Source organism: Penicillium antarcticum (genome assembly GCF_028974205.1).
Source record: "Penicillium antarcticum strain IBT 31339 chromosome Unknown utg000005l_segment0_segment0, whole genome shotgun sequence".
In the NCBI taxonomy this organism is placed as follows: domain Eukaryota; kingdom Fungi; phylum Ascomycota; class Eurotiomycetes; order Eurotiales; family Aspergillaceae; genus Penicillium; species Penicillium antarcticum.
In genome coordinates this window covers 2,328,411-2,343,556 of record NW_026695303.1, presented here as the reverse complement: position 1 = coordinate 2,343,556, position 15,146 = coordinate 2,328,411, and the positions used below count along the sequence as shown (strand labels likewise).

General features: G+C 50.0%; 7 protein-coding genes across 7 annotated transcripts; 5 read left to right on the top strand and 2 right to left on the bottom strand.

Annotated features, from left to right (window-relative positions):
• Positions 1-5: 5 nt before the first annotated feature.
• On the top strand, positions 6-251 carry N7508_005537 (uncharacterized protein; the record flags this gene model as incomplete). The annotated part of the gene is made up of 1 exon (XM_058463603.1): positions 6-251. One exon carries the CDS (start codon positions 6-8, stop codon positions 249-251), a length of 246 nt encoding a protein of 81 aa, XP_058320081.1.
• Positions 252-1,580: 1,329 nt separating this feature from the next.
• N7508_005536 (uncharacterized protein) lies at positions 1,581-3,303 on the top strand (the record flags this gene model as incomplete). The annotated part of the gene is made up of 2 exons (XM_058463602.1): positions 1,581-1,935; positions 2,006-3,303. The coding sequence occupies 2 exons, from the start codon at positions 1,581-1,583 to the stop codon at positions 3,301-3,303; spliced, it is 1,653 nt and encodes a 550-aa protein (XP_058320080.1).
• A 1,155-nt stretch (positions 3,304-4,458) lies between these two features.
• Positions 4,459-5,928, top strand: N7508_005535 (uncharacterized protein; the record flags this gene model as incomplete). The annotated part of the gene is made up of 2 exons (XM_058463601.1): positions 4,459-4,927; positions 5,000-5,928. 2 exons carry the CDS (start codon positions 4,459-4,461, stop codon positions 5,926-5,928), a joined length of 1,398 nt encoding a protein of 465 aa, XP_058320079.1.
• Positions 5,929-7,899: 1,971 nt separating this feature from the next.
• On the top strand, positions 7,900-9,223 carry N7508_005534 (DUF2406 domain-containing protein; the record flags this gene model as incomplete). Its single annotated transcript, XM_058463600.1, has 5 exons — positions 7,900-8,080; positions 8,145-8,222; positions 8,275-8,388; positions 8,440-8,493; positions 8,550-9,223. The coding sequence occupies 5 exons, from the start codon at positions 7,900-7,902 to the stop codon at positions 9,221-9,223; spliced, it is 1,101 nt and encodes a 366-aa protein (XP_058320078.1).
• Positions 9,224-10,687: 1,464 nt separating this feature from the next.
• N7508_005533 (DUF3602 domain-containing protein) lies at positions 10,688-11,447 on the bottom strand (the record flags this gene model as incomplete). The annotated part of the gene is made up of 5 exons (XM_058463599.1): positions 10,688-10,822; positions 10,894-11,016; positions 11,132-11,201; positions 11,314-11,344; positions 11,405-11,447. 5 exons carry the CDS (start codon positions 11,445-11,447, stop codon positions 10,688-10,690), a joined length of 402 nt encoding a protein of 133 aa, XP_058320077.1.
• Positions 11,448-11,984: 537 nt separating this feature from the next.
• Positions 11,985-13,435, bottom strand: N7508_005532 (putative mitochondrial phosphate carrier protein; the record flags this gene model as incomplete). Its single annotated transcript, XM_058463598.1, has 6 exons — positions 11,985-12,060; positions 12,120-12,139; positions 12,196-12,541; positions 12,621-12,874; positions 12,931-13,095; positions 13,160-13,435. The coding sequence occupies 6 exons, from the start codon at positions 13,433-13,435 to the stop codon at positions 11,985-11,987; spliced, it is 1,137 nt and encodes a 378-aa protein (XP_058320076.1).
• A 900-nt stretch (positions 13,436-14,335) lies between these two features.
• On the top strand, positions 14,336-14,925 carry N7508_005531 (putative cystathionine beta-synthase (beta-thionase); the record flags this gene model as incomplete). The annotated part of the gene is made up of 2 exons (XM_058463597.1): positions 14,336-14,440; positions 14,491-14,925. The coding sequence occupies 2 exons, from the start codon at positions 14,336-14,338 to the stop codon at positions 14,923-14,925; spliced, it is 540 nt and encodes a 179-aa protein (XP_058320075.1).
• Between the last annotated feature and the right edge of the window lie 221 nt (positions 14,926-15,146).

Below are 15,146 nucleotides of genomic sequence, written 5' to 3'. Positions count from 1 at the left end.
CAAAAATGGACAGTCTAGCGATCTACTTACCAACACCACACACCGCAAATACCTCCGCTGCGATACCATATGAATACCAGCCGAGGACCTCACGATGGCTGGTCGGGGTGGTGTCTTCGCCCGCATACCGCGGGGGCCCCTGCTCAACGCCCTTGTCGGACGCAGGAGATGTGAAGGCAGCCAGAATCTACGCGAGCATGAAGGAGGAAGAAGAAGGTGAAGAGTGGAAGAGCCCAGCTCCCCTGCCATGACCTTTCCCAGTGATCGAGACCAGCGGTAGGTGGAATGTCTTTCGCTGCTTTCTGGTGTATCGTTGTAAATGACTGATCTTGTCTGTAGCACCTCAGTTCAAGTGGACGGAATCAACGGTATTTATGGGCCGTGGACGATGTTGATTTGAAGATGGCCAGCAGATGGTCGAGTATCAGATCTTTGAAGTTGGCGTGTGAGCAAATGAAAAACGAGGTAATGCGACGAATGAATGACTAGAATAAACAGTCGATGACCATCTCGCTTCCTACTGAGCAGCCCCTTGTTCCTTGGATCACCGGACCAGGTCTTCGTAGTTCGTATTTCCGATATCATCTCCACGGATCACTCGGGAAGGTGAAAGCTTCAACTATAGAGTGACTCGGTAAAGACTTAGTTAACTCGGTCGACGGCTGATAAAATGCCCAAGAAAAGGCCGGATGGAAGCGATTTCTGGTGCTTTGAAAGGGTTGATAACTCAATCGGTCAAGGTCAATTCGCCGGTCCGAAGAATCGCAACCGATAGAGTAGACAACCTCAGACAATTCGGACTGAATAAGAGAATTGAATGTCCCGTTTCAAGCTCATTGAAGTCCGTTAGGATCTCTGGACAGTCTCTTTTTTTTTTACCCGATCGCTGGTGCCATTCGGAAGATTCACGCAATGATCGGGGTGTCCCCCGTCTCGGATGAGGAATAGCGGGCAGGAAGCGAAGCTGAGAGAGCCTGGAAGGCGTCAAGCCCCTTGTACTGTGCATCCAATCATCACTCCAACACTCCTCAACTCCAGACCCTCCCAGAGGACCCAGAATCCAACTACCCCAGAAACAGCCCAGTCAGCTGATCTTAATCATCTTATCATTCCCGCATTCTCGGGTGATTTCCTCCAGTATCTCCTCATTCAACCTAGCGTCATCCCTTCCATCCCATGATAGGTGCGAAAATGCAGCTGGTTCGCAGCTTTGGCATTCCCTGGCTGGGATGAGACAATATCTCAACGTCCTACGACTGGTCAATAGAGCACTCTCATCCTGATCCATGCTGTCCGCATTAGCCTGAATACAACCGAAGCTGCATCGCGGTTGGTTCCCAGCTCTCTCCACAATTCCCCGGATTCTCCAATGCGGCACGTGCAGACGTGAGATGAGATGATGCCCGCCGGGAGACCATGTATATAAGCCTGCGAGGGGGTCCCTGTCGATCAGGTTCATTGCGAGGGGTTATAACGAGACCACACGATATACCGACTCTACGAGACTACGGGACTACGGGATTGTGTCGGTGTCGGTGCTACAAAGCTCATCATCATCGATTAGATCACCAACTCTCGATATGGCGACGAACGCGACTCAGACCGAGATCGCTTTGGAGAAGTCGGCCGCCCACCATGTGGAGGATACCTTGGGCATCGGTGCGGTCATCGAGGCCAGGCAGGCCACCGATGAGGAACATGCCCAAACCCTCTTCCAGGCGCTGCGGGATAACCGCAAGGCCGTGGCATGGTCCGTCTTGATTTCGGCATCGATTGTCATGGAGGGGTACGATACCATCCTGATGGGTAATTTCTTCGCCCACCCCAGATTCCAGGAGAAGTATGGTCAATACTATGGCGGGGATACCGGGTGGCAGGTGTCGGCGCCCTGGCAAACTGGGTTGTCTATGGCCAGCACGGTCGGTTGTATCTTTGGTGAGTAGCTGCTCATTGCGGCGACTAGGATACGCGCGCCCTGTTGCATCTGTCTAACATTCTTTCCTAGGCGGTCTCCTGAACGGCTATTTTGCGAGCAAGTATGGTTACCGCATTGTCATGATTATCGCCTTAGGGTTCTTGACTGCATTCATCTTCGTAGTCTTCTTCGCCAACTCCGCTGCCGTCTTGCTCGTTGGTCAGATTCTTTGTGGTCTGTCCTGGGGTGTGTTCGCGACGATTGGTCCCGCCTACGCCTCCGAGGTCTGCCCAACCAATCTGCGTGGCTACCTCACTATCTATGTCAACATGTGCTGGGCCATCGGTCAGCTTATCGCATCTGGTGTGTTGTACGGACTGGTAGATCGCCCGGATCAATGGTCGTACCGTATTCCCTTCGCTCTGCAATGGATCTGGCCGGTCCCCTTGATGGTCGTCAGCTGGCTGGCTCCAGAAAGTCCATGGTTCTTGGTGCGGAATGATCGTCTAGAGGATGCTAAGCACAGTATCCGTCGCCTGGGAGGCAACAAGACCGAGGAACAAATCAATGGTCAATTAGCGATGATGGTCCACACGACTAAGATTGAGGCCGAGATCGAGGCTGGCACCACGTACTGGGACTGCTTCAAGGGAGTCGACTTGCGTCGCACGGAAATTTGCTGTGTGGCCTTCTTCGGTCAGATTCTGTCTGGTAGCACCTTCGCCTACTCCCCCGTGTATTTCTTCGAGCAGGCCGGCATGCATCCCAGCCGCGCATTCCAACTGGGTGTTGGCTGCACCGGAGTGGCCTTTGTCGGCACTGCTCTGTCCTGGTGGCTGATCACTTACCTTGGCCGACGGACCTTGTACGTCTGGGGCCAGGGTATCCTCTGCACCCTGTTGTTCCTCATTGCCATCATCGACTCGGCCTCGCATACCGACGGAGCCATGTGGGCGCAAGCCTCGTTCTGCTTCCTCTGGCTGTTCGTATACTCCCTGACCGTCGGCCCCATCGCGTATGCCATCGTGTCGGAGATTTCCTCGGTGCGGCTGCGCCCCTTGACCGTTTGTCTTGCGCGTACGGCGTACCAGGTGGTCAACGTCATTTCGCAGGTCCTGGAGCCTTATTTCATGAATCCGACTGCCTGGAACGCGTCTGGTAAGACGGGATTTTTCTGGGGTGGCACGGCCCTGATCGCCTTCACCTGGGCCTTCTTCCGTCTGCCTGAGCCCAAGGGGCGTACCTATGCCGAACTGGACATTCTCTTCGCAACTAAAACTCCCGCGCGCAAGTTCGCTTCTACCCCCGTGGACCCGTATGCTGTTGGCGTGTCTCCCTCGCAGGAGGGTCTTGTGCGAAATGGGACGACCCAAGAGGTGAAGGAGTGAAACGGCGGCGGCAATACTATATCAACCTTTGAATGATATGGTCTTCGCTGTTGCTCCCGGTTGCAGCCGAACATGATTTATACATAATGTGAGAGATGAGCCAATGAACCTGTTTTTATTTTTTGGTAACCCCTTTGCGTGACGGAATAGTCTTTCTTCTCGTAACGAGATCCATGTCGAAGGGTAGTTGGGCTCCTTGTCTTTGTTTCTTCGGCAGTAACCTCGCAAAATTGCGATGGTTTCGCTTGTGGTATCGTGGCCATTGTGGTTAGCGCTTATTGAAGAAGCGTACTTTTCTGAGGGGTCGTGATAAAACAACAAAGCTCGCAGGAGCATGGCACCGCCAGATCACGTGTGTTTCTGATACTCCAGCATACTTTCAGACCTCAAGCTGAAATCATTTCTTCCGTCCTCCAAGTAGAGGGGTGAGCAGGCTGAACATTGTTGAAGACACCCTCCGTTGCCCCACATTCTAAATACAGTAGACCGAGAAACAGTCACCCATGTTCTATGGGATTGCTTTCTGAGAGACCTGCGGCGAGAGCTATGGGAGAGAATCGGCAACGCATCTACAGGTGTGCCGAACGTGCTAGGAAGAGGGAGAGGCAGGCTAGAAAACGCCTCTCAAAACAAGATGGTGGAAGCCGTATTGGATTCTGCAAAGATGGGGTTGGCTATGCCGGGCTAGACTTGAATTTTTTTCAGCCATCACGCCAGCAGCACGCTAGCTGCATCAAATCCCGATAGGTACTATTTCTAATCTATCGATCACTCACACCACCATGGTATCATCGGGGTGCTATTGTGGTGCCTGGCCGATGCCCTTCCTCATAGATCGGGGATCAGCGAGTTCGAATTTGGATTGGGTGGATTTGATATGCATATCAGCTTCAACCCACCTTCAATTGACACCCAACACACACGACAAATTGCCAGATTCGCCTCGAAGGCGAAATAAAGAATCTGGATCCGATGTGTCAAACTTTGCGGCTCTCCCCTTGGCATTGAGCACGACATCTGCAGAGACCCACAATGCACGTTTTTTTTATCAATCTCTACATCGCCAATGTATTTCTCTTTCTTTGCCATCGTTCTCTTAATATTGTCTAATATAATATCCAGGACTCAATACTTGAGTTCAAGAGTCCGCACATCATGTCCACCGAGCCAGTGCCCGCGGGTCAGATCGAGCATGAGTTCACCCAGACACGCCGTTCGCGCTGGTCCTTTTTCAGGTCTATCCCGTTCCAGATCGCAGTCGCGAGTGGTGTCTCATTCACCGCGCCTGGTATGTGGGATGCGCTGAACAATGTTGGTGCCGGTGGTGCTGCTGAGCCGTATGCCGTGTCCGCAGCGAATGCACTTGTCTACGGTCTTTTCGCGGTTGTCTGTGTTGCTGCTGGTGCGATTAACAATCGCATTGGTCTTCGCTATGGTCTTGTTATTGGTGCTATTGGATACCCTATCTACGGTGCTGGTCTCTATACCAACAACTACCACCCTACCACTTGGTTCATGCTCTTTGGTAGTGCGCTTTGTGGTATTTCTGCTGGATTCTTCTGGGCTGCTGAAGCTGCCATTATCATTGGATATCCCAGTCCTAGCGAGCGCGCTTTCTACCTCGGTATGTACATGTCCAATCTATTTCCATATACCCACCTCCCCGCATCGGATGTCTTATACTAACATCACACAGCTATCTGGCAAACCGCCAAAGCAGCCGGCCCAATCGTCGGCGGCGCCATCAGTCTAGGCCTCAACGCCAAGACCGATGGCAAAGGCATAGTCAGCGCCTCGACCTACATCGTCTTCATCGTGATCATGTGCCTGGGCCTACCAATCGCCCTCCTCCTAAGCCCAGCCGAGAAAGTTCAACGCAAAGACCGCTCCGCAGTTCTAGTGCACAAGCAAGAAACCTGGGCCAAGGAGTTCAAAGCAGCCGTCAAGCTTATCGCAACCCGCCGTGTTCTCCTCCTTCTACCTTCCTTCTTTATCAGCTACTTCTACAACGGCTTCCTCTCAACCTGGCTGACAGACTACTTCACCGTGCGGTCCCGCGCTTTCTCCTCCTTCTTCACCAACTTTGCCGGAATCGCCTCCTCTTTCATCCTTGCTGGCCTCCTAGACCGCCAATCTATCTTCATCAAGACCCGTGCGAAGATCGCTTTCGCTTCTATCGTGGTCATCTTGACTGGAACCTGGATCTGGGCTACTATCCTCCAGAAGCAATTCTACGATATGCCCGAACCACCCCTGTTCGACTGGTTCACCGGTGGTTTCGGTAAATCCTACGCCCTGGTCTTCTTCTGGACATTCGGTGGTCAGGCCTTCCAGCAATTCCTCTACTGGCTCATCGGCCAGTACAGCACAGATCTGTCCTCGCTCTCTTACCACTGCGGTATCCTGCGTGGATTTGAGGCACTCGGTCAGACCGTTGCGTGGGCTATGCAGTCACAGGGTAATGCCAACCACTTTGTCAGCATTGGGCTTAACTTTGGTATTACCCTGTTGGCATTTGTTCCAACATGGATTGTCCTTAATGAGTTGGAACATAGTCATGAGGTGCAGGTTCCTGTTGAGGAGCAGACTGAGACCACGAAGACGGCTGATGATTCTTCGGCTTGATTAATTCTCTGCCAGAGACTTGATGTTCGACTCCTCTAGGTGTTTGGTTTTGTTTTGCATCATTCTCGGATTCGGTTCTTGAGAATGCTTTTTGTGTTTTTTTGTACTATAGATATATACCCCCCCCCGCGCTCATACTCAACGCCCGAGCCATTGTTAAAAATGTATAAACTTTCAACAGCTATCTATTTCCAGTGCGCGTATATCAAACACTATTATCAAGGGAGGTAGAAACTACCGAGGTATACGGTTTTAGGTCTACATAATACCTTCTAGAAACCTATAGAACATTCAACGGAAGCACTAGTAACATCCACCAATGGGTAACTTTCAACAGCTCGACAATTCGCGTGAGTCAATGCCAAGTAAGAGATTGCCGACGTATAAAAGCCCCTTCTAGAACACTAAAGAAGAACCGCACCTCAAACGCTAGCCCAGTCCAAATACAGAACGACTAGACCAAATGGGAAAATATAGATCCTGGAATAGATGAGGCTCAGGTCACGCGCAATCAAATTTACTGGCACGCTTGCGAGTCCAGTACAAGGGCGGTAACGTATACCGAGGTAGGGCTAGAATCGTAGCGGAGATTTCGGCGAGGGTCCACATTCAGATCTAACGTTAATTAACTTAAAGAGAATACTGCACGGTGCATTTATGTAGGTCAGAAATTGGATATAGTCAGAGTGTAGTAGTAGTGTCTCATATTAATCTAAGTAAACAAAAGTACAAAAGACAAGGTCAAACCAATCATTGAGTTAACCTACCAGTACGAAGAATAATAAATAATAATGCCTAAACCCAACTATTTTTAGACGGCACAAAACGTTCGCCGGTTGCCCCACTCGCAGAGACGCGCAATACAGATCCAAGCCCTAACTTCCATTGTTTCCCCGAGTGTATTGTAACATTGACGCATCAGCTGGTTCTATTTTATTCGCATATTGTATTGTACTGGATCCGATCCCAGCCACACGAACGGGTGGCAGGGAACTTATGCAGATACGCGACAGGGTATCTAGTTCGCATACGTAATTGGCGTTTATGTATGCAGCTAGGCAACCTCACAAACTATTACATGTGCATAGTGTACAGTGTACAGTACATATGCACATGTAAATACTAGAAATGGAATCAAGTGTTGCCAATGACCAATTGGATGTCGGCGGAATCAGCGGGTGTGGACGGGTTATCCCGGTTTTCTGGAATTGCTGTAGAATGGTGAGGTTTGGATGGTAGAGAGGGCGATTGGCGTGGATTGGCTGTGTAGGCTCTACAAAGATAGAGCTAAGTTAAGTTAGGGGAAAGAGCAAACATGGAGTTCCCTGTATCTTCAGGCGCAGGTACTGTTGCATGGGGCCTTGGGCCAGGAGATGAGTCGCTTAAAATCTCGAGTCTGTTTAGGTTGCCACTTGGTCCCTTGGGAGCGGAGAGACATCACCAATCAGTAGTGGGCTGTGTATTGTATAGAAGTTAGAAAAAAGAATACAGTGAACTGGATTAAAGTGAATTATGTGCATTATTGTATGCCGTTCGGGCTGGGCTGGACTGGTGACAAGCCGTCCACTGCCGTTGCGTGGCTCGTGGCTCAGATAAAACCATCAGTTCCCAGCTCTGCTTTTTCTTCTCTTCTCTTGATTCCTGACTTTTCTTCCTTTTTCCCTCGCTTGACATTGAATTTGAACAGCACTTCACTTGATCGCATCAACCGCCTGACTTCACTGTACTACGTCTCCACCATCTCGATCGGACCCAGTTTGCCTCTCAAAGAGTGTCTCACAGAAACGATTTGCAAACACTACAGACCAACACAGATAGACAGACACAGACCAACAGACCAGTCCACTAGACCCTTTCACAGTTCACCGTCTCTATACGCTTGGCACCTCCACCCACTCCACAGCAGATCACAACCGTTTCAGACCTGCCTTGATCTCGGACGCTAGCACCAAGTTCGGTGGACCTACTAAAATGGCCGCCCCCCAACCTCAACGAAGCCGTGGCTTCAGCGTCAAATCTGACAAGTCCCTGTCAAAAGAATCGGGCACCTCCAGCCATAAACGTGGTCCCTCTGAATCTTCCCAAGAGAAAGCCCGTCGCAATTTACACACCAAAGCCGATCCTCTCATCGCCATGAACGAAATCCAGCCCAGTAGGTCTCCACCGCTGTTTTCCACTTTCGCCGGTCGCATTTGTTCCATTCTAACCCTTGACAGGTATGATGGCCCTGGAGAAGTCCAATCTGGGCTCCCTCCGCGAGATGGAACACAAGGATCAATTCGGGAATGTTATCAGTAAGTTTCGTTCTCCACTGCCCCTTGTATTCCCTGCTAATCCCTTGCGTAGCCGATCCCGACTTGTCAAACCCCACCCGTCCACGTTTCGAGCGACCGTTAGATACAATCCGATCATTTGAGGCGGCCATTTACGGCAGCAGTCGCGCGGCATACGCCAGAACAGGTACGTCAGCCACCGACCAGCCACGGGCGGAATGAGTCTAACACTGGGTAGAAGATGCAGGATCACAAATGGGCGATTTCAGCCGACGAACAAGCTACTACGGAGGTAAGCTCAATCCCACTCCCTTTGCAAATCTCCAACCTCTTAACATAACCAACCAGGCCAAACCAACCATCGCCTCGACCAACAAAACCCCTACAACTCCCAATCCCGCCCAGACAGCGTCATAAACGCCTACCAAAACACCCCCCAAGGCCCCGAAAACCCATACCCATACAACAACGGCAACAACCGCTCTTCCCGACGACCCCAGTACCCACGCGGCGCCTCAGTTTCCACAGCCGCCTCCCCAATCTCCCAAGACCCACATTACGGGAACATCGCAAACACAATGCACAACAACAACAACAACCAATATGGCTACCCGCAACAAGGCAACGGCTACCAACGCTCCTACGATAACGTCACCGCGCTCTCAGGCTCCGGGTCTGGAAACACAGACCCGTACCAGACAACAGACCCCAGTTCATTGAACAGCTCGAATGACCAGCTCCAGCAGCAAGTCCTGCACCAGCAGCGTATGGACGAGCGCGCGCAGGCTGAGTATGGCTTTAATGGGTTTGGCAGTGGCCCTCATCTCAAGGGTTCGCAGCAGGCTCAGCCGGTTGGGGATCCGAATTGGGGTGGGCCTGTTGGCGGACGACCTGCTCCTGCGCCTCCAGCTCATTCTCCTCTGGCTAGTGGGGGTGGATCTGGGGTGCTGCAAAAGAAGGAGAGTCAGTCTGGTGGGGATAAGAGGAAGAGTTGGTTTAAGCGTCGTTTTAGCAAGGATTGAATTTGATATTCGGTCTGCGTCTGCGTTGCGGTATGGGTGATTTCTGGTGTGGTGTGCATGTACATGTGCATGTGATGTGTAATGGGTTTGTGCTATGATGTTTTGATCTGGGTATAGATGTGTATGCCCGGGCTTTACTTTGCTTCTGTGCTTTATGCTTTTGATGCATCATCCCCCTTTGTTTTTCTTTTTGAAGTTTCTGTTTCGTTTGGGGTCTGGCGTTCCTCCTTCTTTTCTTTTCACTTTTGATTCTATTTTATTGTTTTCATATCGCATGCTGTAATGAGGTTATGATACATGGGACCATGGGACGTGCGATGGACTGGAACTGAGTGACTTATTGATGTTACCTTACCTTTGACTTTGACTTTTGGTCTCCTCTTCTTCGGCGTTGTATGTTGTATTCTCCATGGCATTCTACTGTACTTCATTTTCATCTTTATCTTCATTAACAAAGATCACTTCAGGTCTGAGTTGAGTATCAGTCGGGCATTTCATTTCCTACTCTAGAAGCTTATTTTGAATGGCTGGAGATAACGAAGACCCATCTTATTGAGATGCAGCGAGACTGGTTGCAATTTCTGGCTTGACTATACATACTGGACAGATTCTGCATCACTCATTGAGAATACGTAGGCCACCGTTTGTACTGGAGTATAATTAGGCGTACATCCTTGATACAATCCAAAACATGTGACCTTGGCTAAGTCAGTCTACGCCTCCCTGTACCTGAAGAAAGATTTGGGTCCAACCTATGATACTGTTGTGAATCTATCCTTCAGATCCCTTATTTCAGACCGTTGGTAGAGAGAAAGAGGGAGAAAGATCTCCAATGGTGATAAAATGGCTACGAGAAGACGCGAAATAAATAGGCCTTGGAACTTTAGGCACATGTGACAACTTTTACTCACAAGGAAATATGTCGTTGAGGAAAAGTCGGCATCTTATCCCGGCCTTGGGGAGACACTCCCGCTTTGAAGGAATCCCCTGAGCGTATGCAAGTTTGCCTCTAAGGATGAAACAGAGTATAAGACTGCGCGTGGGAAAGTCCTTGAACTGCTTTCTGGTGATAGCAGAGAGACTGCAGCTGTGGATAGTGGTGATTATCTGTTCTTCGGACCAATGGTTAAGTCTAGAACCAGGCGTCAAACAAGATATTCAATGATTACGACAAGGTGTTCAATCAGGCCGGAGGGGATAGAAATATTGGGCAGCAGACCTTTAGTATTCATGGCATTATATCGAAGTATTTGGTTCTACCGGGGTATATAAGAGCCCAGGTTTCAATGGTCGTGGGTCGTGGGTTATACAAGGAAACATATTAAAACGCATCCATTCCATTAACTCAATCTCATCTAACATAAAATGGGAATCACAAAAACAACAAAGCTGCATGAAGAAACTGACTACCCCATCTACCTCTCCTCCCCAACCGCCCATAGGATATGTCGATGAAAATCAAAGTTACTTCCTCCCCAGCAACTTATTCTTCAACTTATCCGCCAATCCCTCTTGGTGAAGCGACTTCTTCCTCTCTTCCTTTTCCTTCTTCTCTTTCAGAGTTGCCTCGTCGAGGTGGACATTCCCTTGGCCGCCGCGCTGTTCAGAATACTAGTTAGCAAAATCTAAAACCAAACAAAGTGTCAAGAACTTGGCGACGAGAAACTCACTCCGATATGGTAGTTTTCATCAGTAGAGCCCCTAACCGCCAACTCGGGGATCATCTCGTTGTCGTGGGGGACTTTGGAGGTTGGGCGGACCATTGGGGAGCCGATGTTTCCTGCGCCGCCGCGCTGTTGGGAGTGTCAGCATACGTTACATCGGAAGTATGTGTAACAAGATCACAATATAACAATATCATATTATAGTGGAGGCATAGGTGAATTTGTATGCGAGTTGAGTACTTACACCGGCAGAGTAAGCACCATCACCCTGATCACCGTAGACTCCCTCTCGGACGATCTCGCCATCGACGTATCTGTTTCATGTTGATCAGACCATTTCCTTCATCAGACCACTTATCCCGTATATCGTATCACATCATATCGTCCGATATAGAGTGGTGTGGGGTGCAAGTGCGGGGAGCGTACTCAGTGTCATCATGGCCGATATTGCCCTGGCCTACGACACATACACGTCAGTATCATAATGACATCGATGGGATTTGTAGAGGGATAATACCTCCGCGGCCATGCGAAACCATAGGTGAATCGTGTTCGCCCATTGTATCTGTGGGATGAGGTTAGAATGAGTGAGGGGCGATAGGGCGATGAGATGGGGAGGGAGGGTCCTTATCAAGATAGATCACAAGACGATAAGGCAGGGCAGGGCAGAGCGTATGCAGGTACAGCTGTAGAATTATACCCACTTACCTATTTGAACTGTAGATCTAGATGTCTGACGGATATTAGATGTGGATGGATATGTAGATGATAGATCTTGATCAGATCAGTGGAGGTAGGTGGAGGAGGATCTATATAAATACGTCCGGGGCTGGCTATATAAGAGTCACCACTGGAGTTATTACGACTTATTTTCTATCGTTTTTCCATTGACTTGGGCTGTTTGTAGTGACGTTATTGATAAGATAACAGGCGCCGATTGGTGGATGTGTGACTAAGTGGTTCATACTGATAGCGAGCTTGGCATATAAGTTTAGGGGGTATGGAGATAGATATTGATATTTGCATTCTGAAGAACATAGCTCATAGCCACGGCACATTTGGGAGATACTATCAAATCATTGTTCTGGTTAATTGCCTCAGTTGCCCTTCTTCTTGTCCTCGCTCGAGCCGCCGGTAGTAGGGAGACCCATGAAGATCTTGAAGGAGTCATAACTACAGATTCAATGTCAGTTTACATCAACAGTATCGAGAGAAGAGCAAAAAAGACATACATCATCCACTGCATACCAGTCTGTGACACAATGTTAGCATATGTGATACCATCTTCAAGTTTCAAATGGAACTCACCAAAGTACCAATCATCACAATACGAACAGGCAATCCATTCCACAATCCACGGAATCCGATATCACCATAGATCCGACTCATGGCAGCGCCGAATGCCTCACCAGACTGGCGATTGGCATTCAACTTGCTAACCATCACATCGGCAGGATGCGACACGACAGCACACAGAATACCAGCCAGGTAACCACCACTGAAAGCAACGGCAGTCTGCGCACCCTTGTTGTAGTCGGACTTCTGGCCTGGCAGTTGGTGGTAGATCATCTCGACAATTGTTTCGAAAGAGGCGAACTTCATCATGGTATAAGGGACCTGACGGCCCCAGAGGGGGTACAACCCCTTGTAGAGACTTGTCTAGTCAGTATACTGCACGAAAACCTTTGCGTCGGGCCATTCAATCGAGAGATGGAAATGCGAAAGCTACTCACCCGGCCACACCCTCCTTGGAGACAACATCGGAGATACCGCTGAACGTGCCCCGGATATCAGGAGGAATGGTAGTCTGCGTGCGCACTTTGACAGCCTCGAAGGGACACAGAGCTACATCGGCGATGATCTCGGCTGAGGCACTGGCTGTCAGGTAGAGGGAGGTTTTCCACTTGTGGGCATTTTCGTGGCCAACCAGGTCGCTGTAGAAGGATTTGAAGAACTCATAACCGCCATATTTGAAGGCACCTTGGGCCTAGCCGCTGAGTCAGTATATCAAATCTGTGGAGGGCTCAGGTGTGGTAAACTCACACTGTATCCGAAGAAAGTAGGACTCCACCCAGTAAACACACCCCGGATTCCCTCCGCAGCACGGATGGTCCGGTAAGCCTGGATGTTGCTCTGATAGAGCTTGGGGTCGACTTGGCGACGACATTTGATCAGATCAAGAGGTGTCACAGCGGTGTGGGTTAGACCCTGGTAAGAACATGGTATGTGAGTGTCCGTCACGAGAGCGTGGATAGATGGGAAGGTTGCTTACACACGCGAGCAACCCACCAAAGGTACAAGATGCATAATACTTGAGAGAGCCAGGTTTGATCTTGCCAGCCTTCTCTTGGGCTTTCTTGCTTGCCAGGTTGTATTCGCGACCTGCTTCGTGAGCGATTGCGTCGGCTTTGTTTTTGGCCTCGTCGATGGCGCTCCACGCGGGGAACGGCGCGGGTCTTTTGGAGACGACCTTGGGCTCCGACTGGGTAGCTGGAGTACCCAGAGGGTGTCCAGCAGCCAGCATGTTTATGATTGACTGTGGAAACATGGTTGTTCAACGTACCTGCACCTTCCGGAGTGAGAGAGTGGTGGAGGGAAGAGGGAAATGGTGCATTACATCATTTTAGCTTCAGGACTCGGGTTACAGGGCTGCATCCTTGTCTTGAACCTTGGGGCCAAGGTAAGATTAATCGATATGATTCGGGCACTGGTCTCGGAACATGTCAAAGCTCTAGTGTAACTGCCTCTTCGTGGCTACATATGTTCGGCTTTTGGATGGGGGCTTTCTCGGCATGGCTTGCGCTACATGGCGCAGCCCACATAGAGCTCCGAACTGTTTATGCATGTATACTCTCTGCCGTCGCAGTATACCTGTGCTATATGTCGATCATACTCCACATTGCTTCTTGTTGGTGTTGACCCTGCTGTTGTGGTCCAACATAGTACGGTATGCACACGAAAAGAGGCCCCAAAGAGTTCTCTGCTGAGTCTGGATGGTGTAATGTCTACTTTCAATCGAAGGTCTACTTGAAGCATATTTCGATGTGGGTATCAGGTGGAGTCATGTCTAAAACAGCCGAATGCAGAATCGGACCCCCACCACTGATAGTGGGGTAATCTAGGGAGATATTGACAGCTCTGGAGTATCTCACCAGCTGTTTTGTCAAGATCATCCAATATATATAGACTTAGAGTGTACGTAGATATGTAAATGGTAACATGTCCCTCGAAGATGACGTATGGGCCCGTTGGTCTTGGCGGTGGAGAAAGAGGAAAAGCGCCGAGTTTGATCAAAAAGTCAACGGTCCCTCTCTCTCTCGACATTCTCTACGAACAGCTTGGGGACACCTCACATCACTCCCGAGTCAATTCTTTCCAACATCCACCTCACTCTTATATCTCTCCACAACCTCCCACGACCCACTACCCCTCCTCCGATTACACCGAAATGGCATCATACTTAACCGGCAGCGAGGCCTTCACTCGCGAGAAGCTCCCAACGGAAACCTCAGATGCAGGCCCTCAATCCGCCTGGGCAGACAAATACCGCGGGGTCCGCTTCCCCTCCCGTGGTTTTCAAAACACCAACTAACCTCAAGACAGGCAACAATTGAAGACCTCGACCCCCCACCCGCGCTCTCCATCTCCTCCCAAGACCCAATTGCCACCGCCTTAATGGCCGCCTATGAACGCGACTACACTCACCTCACAGTCATCTCCCCCACCAAGCGCTCCCTCCTCGGCTACCTCAGCATCCCCCGCCTACGGGAGCTCCTCGCTTCCGGCGCCGTGAAAGAGTCGGACCCGGTCTCCGAGGCGATGCAGCGTTTCAACCGCAAGCGCGGTATCTACCACATTATCACTATGGAGACACCTCTTGAGGAGTTGGAGCAATTCTTCGAGAGCGAGACTGGACCTAATGGCGACAAGCGGGAGAAGCAGCAGTTCGCTGTTGTTACCGATGTTGCGCGCAAGTTTGTTCTTGGTGTTGCTACCAAGGCTGATCTTGAGGAGTTTGTTAAGCGCAGGCCTACCTAAAGTATAAGTTACTGAAATATTTTGTGGAATATGTGATGTGGGACGTGGTTTCCTTTCGGCACAGCATATTGGCGTATTCTGTCTGTCTCGTGGGCATAGTTTTTTTCTCTATATGCGGTTCCTTCAACATGGACTGCGTATATCTAATATGAATATGGGTTGACTGGGATGGGTGGACGTGTCGGGGCTTTATATGTCTCGGATTAGTCTGGTGGGCGTGT